At 43.2% G+C, this 23,779-nt stretch overlaps 1 protein-coding gene across 2 annotated transcripts in view; it reads left to right on the forward strand.

The window, feature by feature from the left end:
• Nucleotides 1–18,702, forward strand: part of ACAN (aggrecan) — an 80,466-nt gene extending 61,764 nt beyond the window's left edge. For both annotated transcript variants that reach the window (XM_060694815.2, XM_087877948.1), the window contains 5 exons: nucleotides 5,886–6,044; nucleotides 10,452–10,534; nucleotides 12,070–12,214; nucleotides 14,237–14,419; nucleotides 18,580–18,702. In XM_060694815.2, coding sequence (XP_060550798.2) covers nucleotides 5,886–6,044; nucleotides 10,452–10,534; nucleotides 12,070–12,214; nucleotides 14,237–14,419; nucleotides 18,580–18,644 — 635 coding nt within the window. In that variant the 3' untranslated portion in view covers nucleotides 18,645–18,702. The remainder of the gene's footprint in view (nucleotides 1–5,885; nucleotides 6,045–10,451; nucleotides 10,535–12,069; nucleotides 12,215–14,236; nucleotides 14,420–18,579) is intronic.
• Nucleotides 18,703–23,779: the final 5,077 nt, after the last annotated feature.

The following is a 23,779-nucleotide window of genomic DNA, read 5'->3' on the forward strand; positions in this document are numbered from 1 at the left end:
TAATCTATCTGATTCCGCACACTCATTAATTTTATATATTATTTTCAAATCTATCGTTAAGTATTGATTTTTCCACTCCTGCGCATACGCTAATCTTGCTGTTGATGTGAATCAACAAGAACCATATATCTGATTTAACATTCAAAGGTTTTGCCCCCAATAGGAAAATCTCAGGTCTTAATTCCAAATTAATCTGTGTAATTTCCAAAATCCATTGCCGTATTCCGCCCCCTGCCTTTTATCCCCAGAGCTAGGGTGGGCCTTCTCTAGCAGCGGTGGCTCTTCCGTCCCAAGGATCAGCCCATAGATTTCCACTGCTCTCCTCTCCTCTGCCTTCTGCGCATCCGCACGTCAGGCACTGGACCCAGCTGTTCCTCCTCTTCCTCATCAGCCACCACCAGACCTGGGGACTGTTAACTCTCCATCTGACGGACGGCCCAGGCTCCGCCTCTGTCTCTCTGTCTCTCTCTCTGACCGGTCCATTCCCTCTTCTCCCTCAGAGCTCTCAGGTTGCCTTGATGCTGATCCTGACTCCCACGCCGCCTCCTCATCTCATTCAGCTGCTGAAGGAGCCAGTGGCCAACAGGTCACAACAGAGTCTAATTGGGGCGCAGGCATGAGTTTGGGTTTCTATGGCTGTTCTCACAGGCAGGGCAGGCTGCATGCCATCTGCTTTGAATCATCTGACTGGAATGACTGGGATTTAGGATGAAGGAGGAGTTGGGAGCTTTCCGAGCCTCCGGTCTGCCATCTTTCCTATGGAGAAGGAGTGGGAGAATCTGAAAATTGTTCTTTTTTTTTTCCCCACAGCCCTCAACCTCATTTTTTTAATTTGATTTATATGCCGCCCTTCTCCGGAGACTCAGGGCAGCTTACAATGTGTTAAGCAATAGCCTTCATCCTTTTGTATATTTATACAAAGTCAGCTTATTGCCCCCACAACTGGGTCCTCAATTTACCTACCTTAGAAAGGATGGACGGCTGAGTCGACCTTGAGCCTTGGAGAAGGCTCAATTCGAACCAGCAGTAAATTGCAGGCAGCTGTGTTAATAACAGGGTGCGTAGACCACTGTACCATCAAGGCAAATTTGATCTTTCTTTTGCCAGCTTCTTCTCCCCATAACGGATTCTGTTTTCCAAGTTATCCTGCTGCAGATGGACAGAGTCCCAGACCTGTTCCACAATTCTTTTCATCATCACAGACTAATGCACCATTTCTACATTATTGCCAATTAATAAATAACAGGGATGTGTTTGTGAAATCGTGAGGAATGCAGCTTCACTTAGGGCAAATTTTACCAATTTGATGCAGCTAGCCCTCACTTACCAACCACTTCGTCAGGGCGCTTTTGCTGTTAAGAAGAATTCTTACAATTGGCCCTCAAGGTGTAGATATCGCAGCATGTCACGTGATTATGTCACGTGATTATGATTCAGTCACGTGATTGCCATTCGTGACCTGCATAGCTGGCTTCCAACAAGCAATAGCATTAGCAATAGCACTTAGACTTATATACCGCTTCACAGTGCTTTCCAGCCCTCTCTAAGCGGTTTACAGAGTCAGTGTATTGTTCCCAACAATCTGGCTCCTCATTTTACCAACCTCGGAAGGATGGAAGGCTGAGTCAACCTTGAGCCGGTCAGGATCGAACTGCTGGCAGTAGGCAGAGATAGCCTGCAATAGCACTTAGCACTTACACTTATATACTACTTCACAGTGCTTTACAGCCTCTTTAAGCAGTTTACAGAGTCAGCATCTTGCCTCCAACAATCTGGGTCCTCATTTTACTGACCTCAGAAGGATGGAAGGCTGAGTCAACCTTGAGCCGTTCAGGATCAAACTGCTGGCAGTAGGCAGAGCTCCTCTGCAATAGCAATAGCACTTAGCACTTAGACTTATATACTGCATCATAGTGTTTTACATAGCGATAACAATAGCAATAGAGTGGTTTACAGAGTCAGCCTATTGCCCACAACAATCTGGGTCTTCATTTTACTGATCTCAGAAAGATGGAAGGCTGAGTCAACTTTGAACCGGTGAGGATCGAGCTCCTGGCTGTGGGCAGAGTTAAGCTGCAATACTGCATTCTAACCACTGTGCCACCAGGGCTAAAATAAAGTCAGTGGGGAAACCAGTTCCAAGTTGCAGTTAAAAAGAGCCTTGGTGGCACAGCAGACTAAAAGCACTGTTAAGTAGCACCAGCTGCCTGCAATTACTGCGAGTTCAAATCTCACCAGGCTCAAGGTTGACTCGGCCTTCCATCCTTTCGAGGTAGGTAAAATGAGGACCCAGTTTGTGGGGGCAATAAGCTGACTTTGTATAAAAAAGAACACCGCTTAGGGGGGGCCAAAAGCCCTACTAAGCAGGTATATACAAAAGTATGAAGGCTATTGCTTAACGCATTGTAAGCCGCCCTGAGTCTCCGGAGAAGGGCGGCATATAAATCGAACCAATAAATAAATAAATATGACTTAACATCGCGTAGTGACAGAGTTCCCAGTCCCAATTGCAGGTGGTAGGTGAGAACTACTTGCACACTTTGAGCTAGAGGTCCTCCAACTTTAGAACCAATGGCCACAGTTGAAATAAGCCCAACTACAAAATAGCGAGCATATACAACAGGGGTATCCAATCTTGGCAGCTTTAAGAGCTTGTGGACTTCAAGAATTCCATAGCCAACCACGCAGGCTGGGGAATTCTGGGAGTTGAAGTCCACAGGTCTTAAAGTTGCCAAGGTTGGCCAGTCGTGATATATAGGATGTTCCCAAAATGGCTGCATCCATTTTGTGGACGGAGAGCAGTGGTGGGTTTCAAAAAAATTTTTTACTACCGGTTCTGTGGGTGTGGCTTGGTGGGCGTGGCAGGGGAAGGATACTGTAAAATCTCCATTCCCACCCCACTCCATAGGTGGGGGCAGAGCCAGTCAGAATTTTTACTACCGGTTCTCCGAACTACTCAAAATTTCCGCTACCGGTTCTCCAGAACTGGTCAGAACCTGCTGAAACCCACCTCTGACGGAGAGGCACATTTTCAAACATAGCAATGGGGTGCCACTATCCACTATGTTTGTTTTCTAAGAATGTCTATGTGGCCCAGGACGCCAATAACCTCTGTTTAAAAAATAAACCTGCCCTTCCCGTTTCTTATTTAATTCAAAGGTTTGTTTAAAAAGTTTAAAGGCCGATAGGCTAGGGAACCTGGCGGAGAACAAGGGAGATGTTTGTTATCACACTGTCATCCCAAAGCTGTCCCCGTTTTAGTGTTTTGTGTGTGTGTGTGTGTGTGTGTGTGTGTGTCTGACGCTCTAAGATACTTGATTATTTGCATTACCGTTTTTCGTAAGCAAAGAAAACCTTTTAGCTAAATCTATAGGCGACTCTCCCACAGCCTCAATTACGACTGCCACTTGAAAAATCATATCCTTTGTTAGAGGCAATTTTCCCTGGAAAATATGCATTTTATTCAAGTGCTTCTTCTTTTTGGTACTCTTCGTTCCCCAAGTATCTATTTCCGGATGCATACCTTGATCACAGCTGTACGGAGGAACTTGAAAGTTGTGAGAGAAAAACAGAAAGATAATTGCTTTCCACTTTGTCTTGCAAAATAGAATGGTTTGTATTCAAATGCAAGCCACAACAATGTATGGATGCTTCAGTGCGTGCTCGGCTAACAGGTTGTGGAAGCCTCCTTACCAGAGGTGGATTTCAGCAGGTTCTGAACAGTTCTGGAGAACCAGTAGTGGAAATTTTGAGTAGTTCGGTAGTAACCGGTAGTAAAAATTCTGACTGGCCCTGCCCCCATCTATTCTCTGCCTCCCAATTCCCAGATGATTGGGAGGAAATGGGGATTTTGCAGTATCCTTCCCCTGGAGTGGGATGGGAATGGAGATTTTATAGTATCCTTCCCCTGGAATGGGGTGGGAATGGAGATTTTACAGTATCCTTCCCCTGGAGTGGGGTGGGAATGGACATTTTACAGTATCCTTCCCCTGCCATGCCCACACAGCCACGCCCACCAAGCCATGCCACACCCACAGAACTGGTAGTATAAATTTTTGAAACTGCTCCCTACAGAAAAAGGAAATCTGAATTATAGGTCGTCCTCAGCTTACGAACACAATGGAGCCCAAAATTTCTGTTGCGAAGGGAGACCGTTGTTAAGGGAGTTTTGCCCCATTTTACGACCGTTCTTAACCATTGTTAAGTGAATCGCTGCAGTTGTTAAATGAGCAACACGGTTGTTAAGTGACTCTGGCTTCCCCGTTGACTTTGCTTGTCAGAAGGTCGTAAAAGGTGATCAGATGACCCCGGGACATTGCAACCGTCATAAATACGAGTCAGCTGCCAAGGGTTTGCATTTCAATCATGGGGATGCTGCAATGGTTATAAGTGTGGGGAAAGGGTCATCAATCACTTTTTTCCGTGCCGCTGTAACTTTGAATGGTCACTAAATGAAATGTTGTAAGTTGAGGACTACCTGTAGTCAAGCTTTTATTTGCACCATGGTGCAAATAAAATAAGTTGTGAAATAAGTTGTGAAGAGTCAGAGCCCCCCCATAAAAACACCTCTGTGTGTGTCAGATGTACTTAAGATGTATATATTAGGTCCTTCATCGAGTCTATTATGAAAGGGTACTTATTTTTAGAAGTAGAAAACGAGGAGAAGAGAAAACACGTACTTATTCTGTTCTACTTGGCATTAATAATGTTATGATTGTGTTCGTTTTTCGTCTCTCCTTAACAAAAGGTTCCTATTCATTTGTCTCCCTCGCAGAAAATATAGGCTCGTCTCCAAGATGCTTGGAGACAAAAATCAAATATGCTATTGAGATCTCTCCATTTATGGCTTCAGAACAAAATTAGAAGGTTTATTTATTTATTTATTAAAAGCGACCAGAACGCTGTAGAACTCTGTGCCATCCCAAGTGCATAAGTATGGAATCGTATATTTTAGACAGTAGGCATCATCCAGATCAGTGGTGAAATGTAAAATTTGTTACTACCGGTTCTGTGTGCGTGGCTTGGTGGTGGTGGGGGTAATGTGACTGTGTGGGCATGGCCAACTTTTTTTTTTTTTTTTTTACTTTTAAAACCTTCAGCCGAAGAGGTTGTAAAAAATGCTTTTAAAAGCCTCTGACGATCCCAGCTGAGTTGCCTGATTGTCAGAGGCTTTTTTTTTTCGTTCTAAAAACATTTTTTCTACAACCTCTTCAGCCAAAGAGGTTGTTAAAAAATGCCTTTAAAAGCCTGACATACATATACAGCATAAAACTCTAGGTGCCCTTTGTGCGTGAGAAAAATGCATTCCACAAGCACATGGAACTGATTTTTAAAATTTCATATTCCCTCTTAAGGAAATTGTATGGATTAATTTTTCCATAACACGTATCAAATTATACATGACTAAAAAATATCTTGCAGAACAGGGGTGGGTTCTACTTACCTTTACTACCGGTTCGCAAACATACGCAGAAGTGTTCTGATGATATTGAGGTCGGTGGGCGGAGCCTTCCGCTGGTTTTACTACCGGTTTTATAGAACCGGTGCGAACCGGGGGCAACCACTGCTGCAGGATTATATTTTTACTAGCTCATAATCTGAATGTTTCCTTAGATAGAAGCTCTATAGTTTAGATGACTGTAAAACACTTTTTTTCCCCACCATTTTGACGGTTCTAATAAACTCTTCAGTACCCTTTACTTTAAGTGGTGACATTCGTTGGCAAGAAATCAATAATTCTTTGTTTTTGGAGAAACAGGTAAGTTTTGCACAACTTCTGAGTCAAGTGCCATCAAATTTTCTACAGAGAGTTTTGGAAGGGGTTAATAAATGTCACCCTTTGCTTTGATTCTTCTTCATGTGATCTTTGTTGTGTTCGTGTCTAGATCTGGCAGAATGTGAAACAGGCTGGATTAAATTTCAAGGTAACTGCTACAAGCATTTTGAAGAGAAACTCACCTGGATGGAGGCAGAGAAACTATGCCGAAAGCATCAATCCCACCTGAGCAGTATCATCACACCTGAAGAGCAAGAATTTGTGAACAGTAAGTATGGCAACTTGACATGTCTTTAAAAAAAATAAAAATATCCCCAAACCAATGTACTTCTAGGATTACAACACTGATACAGAATACAGTACTGATTCTGAATTCCACTTACAGGAGAAGGTAGAGATAGGTTGACTTTTTATAGCTCAGCCTTTAAGTGGTATATTTTAATAGACTGCACCAGTGCAACTTTATAATGTTATCATGAACTATAGTGCACAAAAGCTGTGTAAAATCCAAAATTGGCAATATTTCAGTGGACAGAGCCACAGGTTAATCTATTAGCCTTCAAAATACCATTAGAATCCCTAGAAATGTCAAATAATTTAGCCCTGATCAAATGGTCCAACCTTATATTCCTTCCTTTTGTGTGCTTCACAATTTTAGCCTTTGTGTTGTGTTCCAGTTGTGTTGCAAGACTTGGTCTTTCATCATTCTTTGATATTCCAAAACATTTTCAGAAGTTTTATCAAACTACTTTGTGAATCCAATAAAGAGGCATTATCCAGGATTCCTCGTTATAACTGCTGCTTGTTCTTTTCTTGATTTATCTCTTGTATTTCCATTTTAGTAATCTTTTCAGTTGTATTCTATTCCAAATTTTCAAATTCTATTTCAAGTAGAAGTTTAATATTTTATTCATGTTCTAATCCACCCAAAGAATTTCAATAAATAATTGGGTGCATTGTAAATGTGCTAAATATATCACCATTCAATTGATATTCAGTAATGATTATGGGACAAGCTAGACTAAACTAGACTATAGATTCTTAAACTGTGATTTGTAAATTGTTGGCAGTCTCTGCTACTTTTCTGGAGGGAGGTGTTTGGGATTTTTTTAATCTAAGTATTGAATGTCCTTTGAATATCCAAGCAACTTGAAATTATATAAATTAATTATTTTATTTACTATGGAAAATTGAAACATATACAACTTGGGTGAGGGATCATAAAGTCATCATTAATAATAAATTTGGGCTTTAGTTTCTTGCATTCGTTTCATCAATTTTTCCCTGGCTTTTTTTCAATCTATTTGAATGTTGCTTATGGAATTCATAATATTTTCGCTTTAGAAATAAAAACTGCAAGGAAATTTGATAGATCACTAAAACAGCCAAAATAGTTGGATGTGTTCATTCTATATTGACTAAGCAGCAAAACATGCATTTCAGGGCTTAATTTTTATTTTATTTTATTTTTAAAAGAATGTCAAAGAAACTTGATAATAAGATGGGAGGCTACGAAATCTCTTATATAAAGGGAATATATAAGCCATAGAAGTCCATTTAAAACTTCACAATTAGTAATTAGATTAGATTTAGAGAAATCAATAACTTCTAAGTCTAACAAGAAACATTTCCAAAATACATGCAATTACAAAAAAGAAAAGAAAATAGCTAGTAGTTTATAATAAACTATGTCAGAAAGATTAAGAATATCTGTATTTGACCTTGCAGCTAATTTTTTTGATAACGTGGTCCTGGTTATTAGGTACTTTAGTACACCTTGTGGCCATATGATACTGTATGAGGATACTGGGGTTTTTTTTTTCCTATTAAAAAAAAAACATACAATTTAAAGAAATCTTTCATTTCATGGTAATGAAAAATGGACCATTTTAGAAAACTATTTGATATGGATGCAATGGTGTACTAGAGCTCTGTAAATCATTCACAATGTAATTTGGATTTTCAAATGGATTCAAAGACCTGACTTGACCTAATTCAGACTTCTGAAATAATTTGGAACAAGTGCTTTTCCACAGATGCAAAAGGTCCCCTGAATTGCCGATTAAGATCCAAATCAATTCAGAGGCATCCAGTTTGAAGCTTCAGACCAATTCATATTCCAATCGACTAATTGCGTTTCTCAAGTGATGGTTTGCATGGACCCAGTGGTGGGCTGTTGGGGGTTCGCAGGGATTCGGGAGAATCTCTAGCTAAGATTCTGTGCAGTTCGGAGAACCCCACTCAAATCCCACTCCTGGCTGGCTCCTCCCATCCCGTCCCGCCCCGCCCAGGAGTCCCCACGCGGCCCATTTTGGATGCAGGTAAGTGCAGGGTGCACGCAGAGGCTCGGGGAGGGTGAAAAATGGGCCTACCAGTAGTGTCCAGCCTCCAGAGGGCCTCTGGAGCCTGGAGAGGCCATTTTCGCCCTCCTGGAGGCTTGAGGAAAGCCTCCGGAGCCAGGGGAGGGCAAAAGCACCCGCCCCACCACACCATGGTGCAGGAGGCTGACCAGGCCACGCCCACCATGGCCACGCCCACCCAGCAACCAGGCAGAGAACCCCTTGCTAAAATTTTTGAAGCCCTTCATGGACCCATGGTTTACAGCTCATAAGAACAGCACCTACCCACCCATCCTGTAAAAGCCAGGATGCATGTAAAATTGAGTCCCTGTTCCCAGTCTGTGGGGCTCATTACTCATCTGTTCAAATTCTTACCAATGCTGAAGTATAAAATGAAAATCTGGTTTGAACAAACCAAGGTGAATCATGATTGATTTTGCTGGGAGAAAATCAATCTTTTACATGGATCCATGGTAGCATTTTTTAATACTCATAGAAAAAATAAATACGAAGCTATTTTCAGAAAATGAGTAATGACTGAAGTCAGACACAATTAGTATACCACAGTTTTTATCGCTGGGCAAGTCATTGCTCTTAAGGCCTAAGAAGAGGAGGAAGTCATTATTTTAAGAAAGAAATCTTACGTGGTCTTATTTATCCAAGGAGGCTCAGATTATAACACACAATTATCCCCATTTTTTTTTAATCTCTCCATAGTCCTTGAGGGAAGCTTTCCTGAGAGGTCAACCAATTTAAGCTTGTGAGCTTCTGAAATGAGTTGGAGTTTATTCTGCAGTCGCTGACAGACAAGAAAAGTACTGTAAGCTCAGATCTGGTTAGAAGAAAAATCAACCCAACCCATGTTTAGACTAGAAGAAAGGAAAAGGCCAACTGCTTCTTTAAAGTTGCCAACAAAACTCCATGGATGTCTCCAGGAAGGAGATGATCTGAGCTTGAAGAAGTTTCTGACCTCTTCCAAAATTATTCTACCTTGCTTGTTGTTTTGAAAAAATAAATACCGTATTTTTCAGAGTATAAGACACACCTTAGTTTTTGGGGAGGAAAATAAGAAAAAAAGCTGATTGGCGGGTGGATCAGCCTCCTGGAATACCCCCAATCAGCTGTTTCCAGAGGTGAATTTTAGCAACAGGTTCGTTAGTTGTGAGCTCTGTGTCTTGCTTTTTTTTCAGCCTCTGAAACTTCTGAAAACTTTTTTTTCTGCCTCTGAAAGCCTTCAAAACAGAGCTTCAGGGAAAAAAGCCTCTGAAACTCTGTTTCTGAGGCTTTTTTCTGAAGCTCTGTTTCTGAGGCTTTTTTTCTGAAGCTCTGTTTCTGAGGCTTTTTTTTTTTTAAGCTCTGTTTCTGAGGCTTTTTTCAGCCTCTCAAAACCTCCTTTTCAGAGGCTGGGCAGGGCTACATTTGGAGTATAAGACACACACAGATTTTCACTCTCTTTTTTGGTGGGGGAAAGGTGCGTCTTATACTCCAAAAAAATATGAAAGTAGAATCCAATTGCATATCATGTTAATTAACATTCAGCTTGACTCTTCTTCCCACCAAAAAAGATTGTCTCACTATAAAGGTTTATGGAGATTCTCAGTCATCCAGGTCATGGTTGCCCCAAAGGTGCTTTTTCAAGAGGCAACTGGACTTTTTGGTTTTTCTTTGAAGGCGTTTTGCTTCTCATCCAAGAAGCCAGAGCTGAAGAAGCTTCTTGGATGAGAAGAGAAACACCTTCAAAGAAAAACCAGAAAGTCCAGTTGCCTCTTGAAAAAGCACCTTTGGGACAATAATAAAGATTGTGATACTTGTGTATCAATAATAATGCCATTCCCATTGCTGCTGATAGAAACAGGTTATCATTAATTACTTTCCAATGGCATGGAAGAATTTTTAAAGGTACGTGAAAACTGAATCAATCCAGTCCTCTATGCAGTATTTTCTAAAACTAAACCAGAATAAATACCTCATTATTACTTACTGAATGAATGAAAGAAACTGTTCCTCATTTAATGTGATCGTTACTTAAGCTAGAGCTGTGCAGTCCTTTAGATTCAAAAGCAAGCATCTCTTGGTAACTCCTTAAACCTTGCATGTCTCTTCCAGGGATCCTTATGCAACTCAAGAGGCAGGTGTGCAGTACTGGGAACTGATGCAGCTGCTTTAAAGAACTGTAGGCAATTTGGGTGTTCCAAAGCACCTTTTTGCATTGAATTCCAAGTGCTCCTTAGTTTAGTTTGAATCTTGCTCCTAGGCTCAAAATCCAGAGACTCATCCTCTGCCTTCAAATAAACCAGCATTCATTGTTAATTTCTCTTTCTCTGTGTGTTATCTAGGCAATGCACAGAACTACCAGTGGGTTGGGTTAAGTGACCGAGCTGTAGAAGATGACTTTCGCTGGTCTGATGGACATTCTCTTGTAAGTTAGACTCTGGAAGATATCAAATATAGAGATATTTCTGGACTGTTGGGAAATCAATGTTTCAGAAATCCAAGAATACAACAGGATATCTATTTGGGGAGTGCCAGTTTGAGAAAAGACTACATGGACAGGAGGAAATATGGGAAACAGTATGTTTGTAGCATGGATACAAATCACCCTTCTTACTCTAGAAGTATATTAATTACGCAAGACCCCAGATCTTCCTAGAGTAACGCAAAGTCTTAGAGACAGCTTCCAGAATCCACCAAATTATGTTTAATGTTACAGTAGGGGAATGATTAAATATGCAGGGAGTAATGTTACTTGTAGTAGGGATGCGGTGGCTCAGTGGCTAAGATGCTGAGCTTGTCAATCAAAAGGTCGGCAATTCAGCGGTTCGAATCCCTAGTGCCGCGTAACAGGGTGAGCTCCCGTTACTTGTCCCAGCTTCTGCCAAACTAGCAGTTGGAAAGCATGTAAAAAATGCAAGTAGAAAAATAGGGACCACCTTTGGTGGGAAGGTAATAGCGTTCCGTGCGCCTTTGGCGTTTAGTCATGCCGGCCACATGACCACGGAGACATCTTCGGACAGCGCTGGCTCTTCGGCTTTGAAATGGAGATGAAATGGAGTCGGAAATGACTAGCACATATGTGCAAGGGGAACCTTTACCTTTGATGTTACTCATGGTATCATTCCATTTTTACTAATATTGAGAGGGCACCCAAATTAAATCAGTATTGATCTTGGCTCCCTCTTTAATCTTAGAAATGCCCCCTTTAGAATATAACCCTCAGAAAGCCCAGATAGTCCACTGTCCAAAAAGAGGTTCGGCATCTCAAAGCAGGATGGATCAGGCATCTTCCTTAATTAAAATGTCTTCCTTCCTCAAAGGTGCTTGTGATCCATAATGGAAAATGAGAGTTTGATGCAAAAACTACACCCCTACCTAGCAAGCAGGTTATGACCCTCAAATTCCAGCATTATAGAGCAAACAGACAATGTCGGCTGGCGACCCCCAGGGGGAGAGCCTTCTCTGTGGCGGCGCCCGCCCTCTGGAACAACCTCCCCCCAGAGATACGCTCAATACCAGACCTCCGGACTTTTCGTCGGGCCCTAAAAACTTATTTATTTCACCTAACCAGGCTGGCTTGATCCCACTGTTTCGGTTAAATTGAATTGATTTTAATTGGGTTGTTTTAAATTGTGGCCAAAAATATTTACTTATTTTTTAAACTGCTTTTAAATTTTGTATGTTCTGTTTTATTCTGGCTGTTCACCGCCCTGAGTCCTGCTGGAGAAGGGTGGTATACAAATTAAAACAAACAAACAAACAAACAAACAAACAAACAAACAAACAAATAAATAAATAAAACCAACTTTATGGGAAAGCGGCAACTGCTTCTAACTTTTTTTTAAAAAATGGAGAACTGTCAAAGTTCTAATCATGACTTTGTCTCTTTCTTTCCCCCTGCCTCCACCCACTTCATCTGGCTCTCTGTTTGATTCCGGATCTTTTTCTCTCTTTCCTTAGCAATATGAGAACTGGCGACCTAACCAGCCGGATAACTTTTTTGCCAAAGACGAAGACTGTGTGGTCATGATCTGGCATGAGAAGGGTGAATGGAATGATGTGCCGTGTAATTACCACCTGCCGTTCACGTGCAAGAAAGGAACAGGTGAGGCTCAACGTCCAGTGCAAAAGGGCTCACACAGCCCAATCAAGCAGTCCAGGGGTGAGTTCTACTTACCTTTACTACCACCTCTCTCTCGCGTGCACACTTCTGCACATGCGCAGAAGCTTCTGCGTATGCGCAGACAGGGGTGAAATGCTCCCGGTTCAGACCGGATCGCCCGATCCGGTAGCGATGGAGGCGGGTGGTTCAGAGAACCAGTAGCAAAAATCCCTGCTCCCCCCATGCCCAGCTGAGCCGCACAATCATCAGAGGCTTTTTTTTATTTTATTTTTAAAAGCATTTTTTTCTACAATCTCTTCGGCTGAAAAAAAGTGCTTTTAAAAGTTAAAAAAAAAAAAGAGCCTCTGACGATCAGGCAACTCAGCTTGGATCGTCAGAGGCATTTAAAAGGAAAAAAGCCTCTGACGATCAGGCAACTCAGCTGGGATCCTCAGAGCCTTTTGAAAGCATTGTTTTACAACCTCTCCGCCGAAGAGGTTGTAGAAAAAATGGTTTTAAAAGTAAAAAATAAAATAAAATTGGCCACGCCCACCCAGTCACATTACCCCACTACCAAGCCACGCCCACAGAACTGGTAGTAACAAAATATTAGATTTCACCACTGTGCGCAGATCATCAATTATGACAACCGGGCGGGTGGGCGGAGCCTCCCGCCAATTTTACTACCGGTTTTATAGAACTGGACAGAACCGGGAGCGACCCACCACTGAAGCAGTCCAAGATTATGACTGCAAAAGGCTTGCATCTCAGCAGTCAAGATCCTGAGGACAAGTAGGAAGCCACTGTCAGGACTGAGCAATGATTAAGGGCGCTAAGCAGTGAGGCAAGAGTCGAGGAAAGACATGGCAGATCCAAGGACAAGCTGTCCCCGCAGCTGAAAAATGAAATATTGAAAGCTACTGGCCCTGTTCCAAGTGCAACACATGCTAATCATAACCAGTTGTAGAAAACAGGCCACTTGGAAGCCATAATTCACTCTAAGGATATCGCTTACAAGTGCTACATTTATGAGGCTCTTCCGGGTAATTTAACATGTCTTCATTTGAACTTCTCCAGGGTACATGCATTGTTCAGGTACATATTTAAGCCTGCTTACTGCCTTGTGTGTGACATTTGTTCTTCTTTCTGGGATGACAGTTTGAGAAGATCATAATCCATGTCTCCTGGAGTTAATAAAGAAAGGCCATAGCACTTCTCCCAAGCTGTAGTTTCTGGCCCAATGTTTCAATCAGCACCACATAACTGGGTCTGGTCTTTACTTAAATGTCCTACAATGCTTTCATACCACATTGGACTATGACACTATAGGAAATTTAAGCATAACCACTTGCTGCAGTGCTGCTAGTCCTCAGGCAGTTGTTTCCCCAAGTCTGTCTCAAGCCACTCCTTCACATACCGGTATTATTTGTATTTTTTTTTAATTTTTTTTAAAATTTGATTTATATGCCGCCCTTCTCCGGAGACTCAGGGCGGCTTACATTATAGTATTATAGCAATAGCAATATTATTTGTAATACAAATAATACAAATATCATTTGTAATTTAGCAATAGCACTTAGACTTATATACCGCTTCACAGTGCTTTACAGCCCTACTCTAAGCAGTTTACAGAGTCAGTTTATTGTCCCCAACAATCTGGGTCTTCATTTTACCCACCTCTCAGAGGGAATAAAAGAGGAGCGACAGGGGAGTGGAGTTTGCAGGAGACAATTAGTTCACTTAATTGGTTCGTGACTCTCCAAGACTCCTTGCCAAGTTTTGAAGATATCGGCCTGGCAGCTCTCCAAGCCAGATAAGGTCTGTGACTGTAAATTCTCCCTTGAAAAGACTTTGCTGAAGGTGAATGAGAGGAATTCACTGTTTGTTTAATAAAAGGGGTTTTGTCGGGACCAGGATTCTGCTTTGTGCTTTTTGGGGAAGCCTAGCTCAGAACAGGAGCATCCTGTTGGCCGAGTGCTGCTTTGAGCAGAAAACAATTTGAAAAATGTCCTTTTCTTCCCCCAGTTGCCTGTGGAGACCCTCCCGCAGTTGAGAATGCCAGGCACTTTGGCAAGAAGAAAGACCGCTATGAGATCAATGCTATGGTGCGCTACCAGTGCAATCAAGATTACATACAGCGCCATGTGCCCATCATCCGATGCCAATCAAGTGGGCAGTGGGAAGAGCCTCGGATAGCCTGTATAGACCGTACGTAAGGTTTTCTGATGAACTTTCGGCATTTGTACTCTTTCCCTACAACCAATAGAGAGAGGGTAGAGCAGCCCAAATAGAGAGTGGTACAGGTGGCCTAGAGGTGGAGCTCTCGCCTCACAATCAGGAGGCTGTGAGTTCAATCCTACATAGAGGCAGATATTTCGCTCTCTGGGAACACTGTTGAACAAAACTCCTCATTGGTGACAGGAAGGGCATCTGGCCAGTAAACACTCTGCTAGTTCCATTAAGTTGCCCAGACTCCACCCCACAAGGGATTATGAGGTCGTTAAAAGATGATGATGATGATGATGATAGCAGCCCAAATGGAAATTTACAATAATATTTATTCAACCAGATTATATATATATATACATGATGTTATATTGATTAATGTAATTGTCTGGGTATGTCTTAACTTGGTTTATAAACCAAGCTGGCTAGTTCTGACTAAGCTTAGCTAGTATGCAACTATCTATATTAAGTATTTCTGTATTCAAAAAAGGGGGGGCAGGGGTAACGTTTGGGTATTATTTGCCTGGGGGTGACTCAGCGAAGTAGACAACTCGGGAGAAAATCAAGCAGAAGGAGAGATATTGCCTTTCCTCCTGATAGAATTAGAGCTGCAACGAATTCCCTTGCTTCTCTCTACCCTGTTCACACTATTTGTCTGAACCACCTACTCGTTTGAAATGTTCTTTTAATTAGGAGGGAAATCCCTGAAAGACTTTCCACAAATGAGATTTAAACCTGTTTTCAATTAAGACAATGCCTGCGCTGCTACAGAGACGTCCCTTGCGTACCACGTTACGGTCCTAGCGTTTCTTTTCCTTGTTAGCAAGCGATCGGATGATTCATTCTAACATTCAGGCTGTTCCACCGAATCTTTCGCTACATGGGGACATGCTCTTGACGGTAGCTTTAACATGACAGAGATTAGGGATCCAAACATGTAGGAAAGTTGGACTGCAGGGGCTGGCTGGTAAACGGAGCCCGGAGTCCTTTAATTAACTAAAGGATTGCCAATAGTTGGCAAGATCTTCTTGGACAACATATGGTCCTCAGCAACTTTCTATAAATCTTGGGTTTCTCAGAATTGTACAAGAACAGAGAGCAAGTAGAGGAACTCGCAAAGACAGGATGAGTATAAATTAAAGAGGGGTAAAAAGTAATGGCCTCCAAGGGGTTTGGAATTCAACCTTTCAGCCCAGCCAACTGGTCAGTGGTAGGAGAAGATGAAGCTCTCTAGTCTCCTTCCTTATTCTCAACATTTCCTGGAATGGTCATGTAAGCACATCTTGCGCATTGCATGACCATCCCAAAAAAACATCCGAAAAGATGGATGTAGTAGGGAATAAGACTCCGAACTGAAGAAGAAATCGGTTTGCTAACGCATGCAATACGGCATTTGGGAGAAGAACAAAGACAGGGGGTTCCTACCCCACAAGATAAAAGCCCTGATCTTTTGATGCACGGATTTGTTTTGGACAAGCCAAGGGGCAAAGAGGAAAAATGGTCCTAAGCTGCAGGACGTGGTCATTTTCCTCCTCAATTCGTGCAGCTTTTTTTTCCTTTCTTCAAATGTTGCACACTGAGGGGTCAAGATAAGATTGCTGTTCAATGTGTGTGTGACAGTGCATAAGAGCTGAAGGTGGCGCAGTGCAGGCTACTTCAGCTGACTGCTAGCTGCAGTTCAGAAGATCGAATCTCACCAGCTCAAGGTTGACTCAGCCTTCCATCCTTCCGAGGTGGGTCAAATGAGGACCCAGATTGTTGGGGCCCAAAATGCTAACTCTGTAAACCGCTTAGAGGGCTGTAAAGCACTGTGAAGTGCTATGTAAGTCTAAGTGCTATTGCTCTTAGCTATTGCTTATTTGTACCCTATGACTATCATTAAGTGTTGTACCTCATGATTCTTGATAAACGTATCTTTTCTTTTATGTACACTGAGAGCATATGCACCAAGACAAATTCCTTGTGTGTCCAATCACACTTGGCCAATAAAGAATTCTATTCTATTCTATTCTATTCTATTCTATTCTATTCTATTCTATTCTATTCTATTCTATTCTATTCTATTCTATTCTATTCTATTCTATTCCATTCCATTCCATTCCATTCCATTCCATTCCATTCCCTTCCCTTCCCTTCCCTTCCCTTCCCTTCCCTTCCCTTCCCTCCCTTCCTTCCTTCCTCCCTTCCTTCCTTCCTTCCTTCTTTGTTGGTACAATGGTTAGATTGCATTATTGCAGGCTCTGCCCATAGCCAGCAGTTCAATCCTGACTGGTTTAAGGTTGACTCAGCCTTCCATCCTTCCGAGGTAGCTAAAATGAGGATCCAGATTGTTGGAGGCAAGAGGCTGACTCTGTAAACCTCTTAGAGAGGGCTGTAAAAGCATTATGTGTGTATGTATGAACGATATATAAGTCTAAGTGCTATTGCTAGTGCTATATGCACCCTTGAATTACTGTTCACTCCTGATCATATGCCTGGAAAAGTCCCTGCAGTATTCCGGGCAAGATTTTGGGGAGTGCTTTGCTATTGCCTCTTCCTTCCTGGAGCTGAGAGAGAGAGGGAGTGGCTTATGGTCACCCAGCTAATTTTGGGTCTAAAGCAAGAGTAGAATTCACGATCTCTACCTGATGGCTCAACCTCTATGACAAACTGACTTTCTGTTTGAACGGTATTCTAACCCAGCTGGAGAATTTGAGCTATACCGCAGAACTGCCCAACCTGTGTGGATCTGTATAGTTCATCTGAGCTGGCTCTTTTACTAGAAATGGTAGCATAACCTTCTTCATAGAACATAGAATGATAGGGCTGCAGGGGATCTTGGAGGTCTTCTAGTCCACCCCTCTCATCAAGATAGATCTTATACCATCCCGGTTAAATGGTTCTCCGGTCTACTTTTGAAAACCTCCAGTGATGGAGCACCCAGAACTCCGGGAGACAAGCTATTCCATTGATTGATTGTTCTCGCTGTCAGAAAATTCCTCCTTACATCTAGGTTGGATCTCTCTTTAGCACGTTTCCACCCATTTCTTCTTGTCCTGCCCTTTAGTACTGTGGAAAATAAGTCAATCCCTTCTTCTCAAGTCCTCAAAGACAGTTATCATGTCCCCCTAATCCTTCTTTTTGATAGGCTAAGCATACCTTGTGGGTTATGGTTAAGGGGATGCGGTGGCTCAGTGGCTAAAATGCTGAGCTTGTCAATCGAAAAGTTGGCAGTTCAGCGGTTCAAATCCCTAGCGCCACGTAACGGGGTGAGCTCCCGTGACTTGTCCCAGCTTCTGCCAACCTAGCAGTTCGAAAGCACGTAAAAAATGCAAGTAGAAAAATAGGGACCACCTTTGGTGGGAAGGGAACAGCATTCTGTGCGCCTTTGGCATGTAGTTATGCTGGCCACATGACCACGGAGACGTCTTCGGACAGCACTGGCTCTTCACCTTTGAAATGGAGATGAGCACCGCCCCCTAGAATCGGGAACGACTAGCACATATGTGCAAGGGGAACATTTACCTTTACCTTATGGGTTAGATTTCAAGGCTCCAAGAAAGTCTTGGACCATTTTCTATCCTCATCATAAAAATGGAAAGGGAGGAAGCTCTCCCTCTCCGTTTCATTTTAAGCCACACAGTCAAAAGATTAAACTTTCCTAACTCTTGACGCTAACAAGGCTTTCATTTACAACACAACTCCCGCTCTCCATCTGGGTTCCTTTCAAACAGCTCTCTTGCTCATCCGCGGGACAGGAACCCAATTTTTTCTGGCAGGGCCTGAAGTCTGTTTGTGGGAAGGAAGAACGGAGGGACAGGGAGGAAGGCAGGACAGGACCTCCCCGCCCCCCTCAATGCATCAAGAAATCCCCACCCAACTAATACATCAACTCCTGGGGGTCCAAAAGTAAGGGGGAAAAAGCACAATTGTGCAAGAGGGAGAAATCTGGCACCGTCGTGGCACTCGCCACGGGCAGCCAGAGAAACAACACGCTGCAGCCTCTGCGGTGTTTTTCCACAGGGAGAGGGAGAGAGAGAGAGAGAGAGAGAGCCAGCAGTAGGGAAAAACTCATTCAATTCAACCCAGGGACAAGCCAGGCCTCTGTGTAGCCACCATTCCTGAGTAACAAGGTCTCCTTTCTTCCCTCTCTCCTCCCACAGCCTCCACCTATAAACGCAGACTACACAAGAGGAGCTCACGGGCCAATGGCAAGATGACGGCATGATCCACCCTTTCAAGAGAAGCAATCGGGGAGCAGAGACAGACAGACGGGCCGAGAGAAAGAGAGAGAGAGAGAATTTTATGGAACAGTTATATTAACAAAATTGATATATTTTTCATTGTTGTTGCTTTTAAGGGGGGGGAAGTCTCATTATATAAGGAACAATGTGTGTGTATATATAAAGAAAAAGAACAAAAAAAAATAAGGGAGAGAGAGGGGAGGGAAACCCTTTGCAAACTGGGAAGCAAACACAATTCCAGCCTTTTTTTTAAAAATAATAATAATGATTGTTAGAGCCAACTATCTTTGTGCCTTTGTGGGGAAAGGGACAGGGAGGGTTACAGAGGGTTAAGTTAAATAATAGATTATCTGGAGGAAGAGGAGGAGGAGGAGGATAGGGAGAAATCCTGATTTTTATTTCACAAGAAGTGTGACTTTTAAAACTGCAGAGTGGACAAGTACTTTTTTTAAAAGCCCCCTTTCCAATCCATCCACCTGAGCCGAGGTGGCGCAGTGGTTAGAGTGCAGTACTGCAGGCGACTTCAGCTGACTGCTAGCTGCAGTTCGGCAGTTCAAATCTCACCAGGCTCAAGATTGACTCAGCCTCCCAGCCTTCCTTCCAAGGTGGGTAAAATGAGGACCCAGATTGTTGGGGGGGGGGGCAATCGGCTGACTCTGTAAAACCGCTTAGAGAGGGCTGTAAAGCACTGTAAAGCGGCATACAAGTCCAAGTGCTATTGCTATTGCTATCTTTCCACGTTGCAGGAAATATCACCGGATTGAGTGGGAACTACAGAGAGGAAGCGAACAGAAGCGGGGAAAAGTATTGTTAAGGGAGGTGGGGGAAAGGGGTCAGGAAAGCTCTTTTTTCAGCTCTCCCGAATACATCATCATCATCATCACGGGGGCCAATGGCGATTGCTTGTTTTTGGATATGTTCAGTTCATTCCTTTAAATAAATGCAAAATGTCAAATCACGTGTGGAAGTTGAAATTAGCCAGAGCATCAGAACTGCTCAAATGCAAACAGGTAAGAGGGGGCAGAACAAAACTCCCCACCATCCTGCCTTTTTTTCAGTTCCAGACCTTTGTGGTCAGATTCTGGAGGTCCTAGCTGAACCTGCATCTCTTCTGACTCGTTTCCCATTTTTATTCTGCGGGAACGGGCTTGGAAGCAGGCCGGGCCGCATAGTAACGCAACTTCCTATGTTTCTTCTTGCTTCAGTTTTCTTCCCCGGGGACACCTGGCAGGCAACAGCGGCTCCCATCCTGAGATGGCGTATTCTCTCTCACAGGGAACGGTGCAGGGCGCTTGAGATTCCCTGCACCTATTTATATATTTTTTTTAATAAAAAAAAATACATATATATGTTATATGAATTGAAAGCAGAGAGGAAAACCGAGAGGCGTCATTTTTACAGTAACTTAACATGGACTTGTCCAACGTCTCGGAGATGCTGGTAGGAGTTCAGCTTTGGGTATGTGCTCTGTATACAGTGGGGAAGGGGGAAATGTCTGGAGACGGGGTGGGGTGGGGTGGAGAGAGTGGGTCCGGTGAACAGAACCGGGAAGAGCCTTTTATATTGCAAAAGAAAAAGAAAAAAGAAAAAAAAGCTATCCAGGATAAGAAGCCCCAGAATTTTATTTTATTTTCTTTTAAAGTCCTGTGTGCACAAAAAAAAAAAAAAAAAAGGCAACTCGGGAATGAAAAAAAGAGCCAAGCCTATTGCTGTCAGTGCTATGGTGAATCCTTGTACAAATAAAAGTTGTTGAAATTTAACCTGGCTGAGGTGCTATTTGCATGCTCTGGAGGATGAGGGAGGTGCACCTGGATGCGTGAATGTATTTGATTATCGGAGTACATCAGTGGTGGGATTCAAATAATTTAACAACCGGTTCTCTGCCCTAATGACCAGCTCGGTAGGTGTGGCTCGGTGGTCATATGACCATGTGGGCGTGGCCAACTCAACATCACTCATGTCGATGGGTGCTTCGCCTTAGCTGTTATAATGTGAGGCAGTTTCTGTAAGCAGGGCAATAAAGATTAGGCTAGAAACACCACCAGAATGTTTCCTTCCTGCCTTCCTTTCAGGATTAGCCCTGTAAAGTGGAAAAAAATAAAAGGAGATTTCTTCCAACAACCGGTTCTCTCGAATAGGTGCGAACTGGCTGAATCCCACCACTGGGGTACATGCACTGCTTGTGGGTGAATGGTGCAGTGGCCTAGAGGTGGCGGTCTCGCCTCTCAATCAGGAGGCTGCGAGTTCGATCCCAGGTAGAGGCAGATATTTCTCTCTCTGGGCACGATGAGAATATATCTGCTGAACAAAACTTCACATTGGTAACAGGAAGGGCATCCGGCCATTAAAACACTCTGCTAGTTCCATTCAGTTGCCCAGACTCTACCCTGCAAGGGATTACGGGGTCTTTAAAGATGATGATGATGCACCACTTGTGGGTATTGTAGAGCAGATCAAATGCCCTGCTTGGTCACATCCAAAAGAGAGGACATAGCTCATAGAAGACCCCATAGCTCAGAAGATTCACATGGAGGTGTGGAGATGAGAGGTCCTTCAAAAGATACACCTAACACCAGTCCTAATGAGTTGACATTGCTTGCTGAAGCAGCCTCCTGTTTTGTACATCCTTTTATAAGCGGGAGGTTTGTAAACATTTCAAAATGCTCATCCGGTTGTGCTTGTTTACCTTCCTTACAGTCACATGGTTCTTATGCCTAAATCACTGTATTTTCTGTTTAACAGCGTGGTGGTAGAAAACTCCCATTTCATAGTCCTGAAAATCATAACAGTGCTAGCATCCAAGTGAAACCAGGGGAGTAAATTTAAAGCGTGTGGGTGGGGAGAAGGTAGCCCAGCTTTTATGACCAAAGTGTAATTAGGAGTCCTTGGTGCTCTCTGATCCTGGAGCTTTTCTTGCAGACATTTCATTACCCAAAGTAGGTAACAACATCAGTGCTAGTAAGGAGTGAGATTTGCACGGAGGAGGAGGAGGAGGAGGAGGAGGAGTCCTTGATGCTCTCTGAGCTTGGTGCTTTTCTTGCAGAAATTACATTACCCAAACTAGATAACATCATCAGTGCTAGTGATAACATCAGATAACATCATCAGGACTAGCACCAACGATGTTACCTACGATAATTTGGCTAATGAAACATCTGCAAGAAAACCATCTAGCTCGGAGAGCACCAAGGGCCCCTCATTCCATCCCTGAGCTACAAATATTCTCATTTATTGGTACGAAGCTACTAGGAAAGTAAGGAGGAAAAAGACGAAGAGCTTCTCCGTGAGCTGCACTGGCTCCCTATTGGTCTCCGGGTGCAATTCAAGGTGTTGGTCATTACCTTTAAAGCCCTACATGGCTCAGGGCCAGGCTATCTTCGAGACCGCCTTCTACCACATAGCTCCCAGCGACCGGTAAGATCCCACAGAGTCGGTCTCCTCCGGGTCCCATCAGCTAAACAATGTCGGCTGGTGGGCCCGCGGGGGAGGGCCTTCTCTGTGGCTGCCCCAGCTCTCTGGAACCAGTTACCTCCTGAGGTCCGGACCGCCCCCACCCTATTGGCCTTCCACAAAGCGGTGAAGACCTGGCTTTTCCGGCAGGCCTGGGGCCGTTGATCTCGCTGTTGCAATCTTGCGAGACCCGGCCACGAATTGGAGTGCATGTGTTTTAACGTTTTTAAAGTTTTTAATGTTTTAATGTTTTTCTTTTAAACATTTTTTAATGGGATTGTTTGCATTGTTTTATTCTTTGTTGTAAGTGGCATAGAAATGTGACAAAATAAATAAATAAATAAATAAGATATAATTTCCTAATAGACCCTGTGCTGTCCTATACAAGGGGTTGGGGGTGGGAGGTCAACACCGTTAAACATGATAATGTCCTCCTGCAGTCTGAGGCTGCCTTCAATGGTAAGATGAGTAAAGCAACCTCCGCGAACGATTTGGACTCTTTACATAAAGAGGGGGTTTTAATTTGATTTCAATATTTAGGCAGAGAGTTTCGACCTGTGCTGTAAACAGCAGAGACCTTTCATTAGTCATGATGAATGCAGCTCATTCAAAGCTCCTTCCATCAGCCTTCCAGTTTTTCCTTTGGCCCCTCCACGCCCCCACCGTGTTTCCTTTACACATGCACGCACACACACACACACACACACACGCACCGCATCTCACTTTTCAACACTTTTTTTCCATTCTGCTCCCAAATGCTCAGGATTCATCCTGGTATCCCACTACCCACCCTCAGTGCTATTTCTGTTCTGATAGAATCAGGTAGAAGAAGAAAAAAGAACTTCTGAAGAAAATTAGGATCGGTTGACGGGCAGCTTCGGTAATCAGGATGGATTAGAATAGAATAACAAGAATTGGAAGGGACCTTGGAGGTCTTCTAGTCCAACCCCCTGCTTAGGCAGGAAACCCTTACACCACTTCAGACAAATGGTTATCCAACCTCTTCTTAAAAACTTCCAGTGTTGGAGCCTTCACATCTTCTGCAGGTAAGTTGTTCCACTGATCAATTGTTCTAACTGTCAGGAAATTTCTCCTTAGTTCTAGGTTGCTTCTCTCCTTGATGAGTTTCCACCCATTGCTTCTTGTCCTGCCCTCAGGTGCTTTGGAGAATAGCTTGTCTCTGTCTTCTTTGGAGCAGCCCCTGAGATATTGGAAGTATCAACCTTTCATAATAGGTCAGGTCCAAAAACAGATGCCACAAGGATTAGTGGAACCTACTATACAATTTTCAGGTTATAATAACAGAAACAAGCAACTCTGTGTTGCAGTGGTGGGTTGCCCCCGGTTCACACCGGTTCTATAGAACCAGTAGTAAAACTGGTGGGAGGCTCCACCTACCAATCCTGACATCATCAAAATGCTTCTGCGCATGTGCTGAAGCTTCTACGCGAGCGAAGCGAGCGCGCAAGCACGGCCCTGTTGCGAACCAGTAGTAACTATCATGTCACCCCTAGTCTTTCTTTTCCTCAGACTAGACATACCCAAGTCCTGCAACTGTTCTTCCAATCCCCTAATCATCTTTGTTGCTCTTCTCTGCACTCTTTCCAGAATCTCCACATCTTTTTCACATCGTGGCGATCAAAATTACACCCAATTGATATCCAAGTTA

This window comes from Pantherophis guttatus, chromosome 13 (assembly GCF_059756535.1).
Source record: "Pantherophis guttatus breed Tessera chromosome 13, ASM5975653v1, whole genome shotgun sequence".
Classification (NCBI taxonomy): Eukaryota; Metazoa; Chordata; class Lepidosauria; order Squamata; family Colubridae; genus Pantherophis; species Pantherophis guttatus.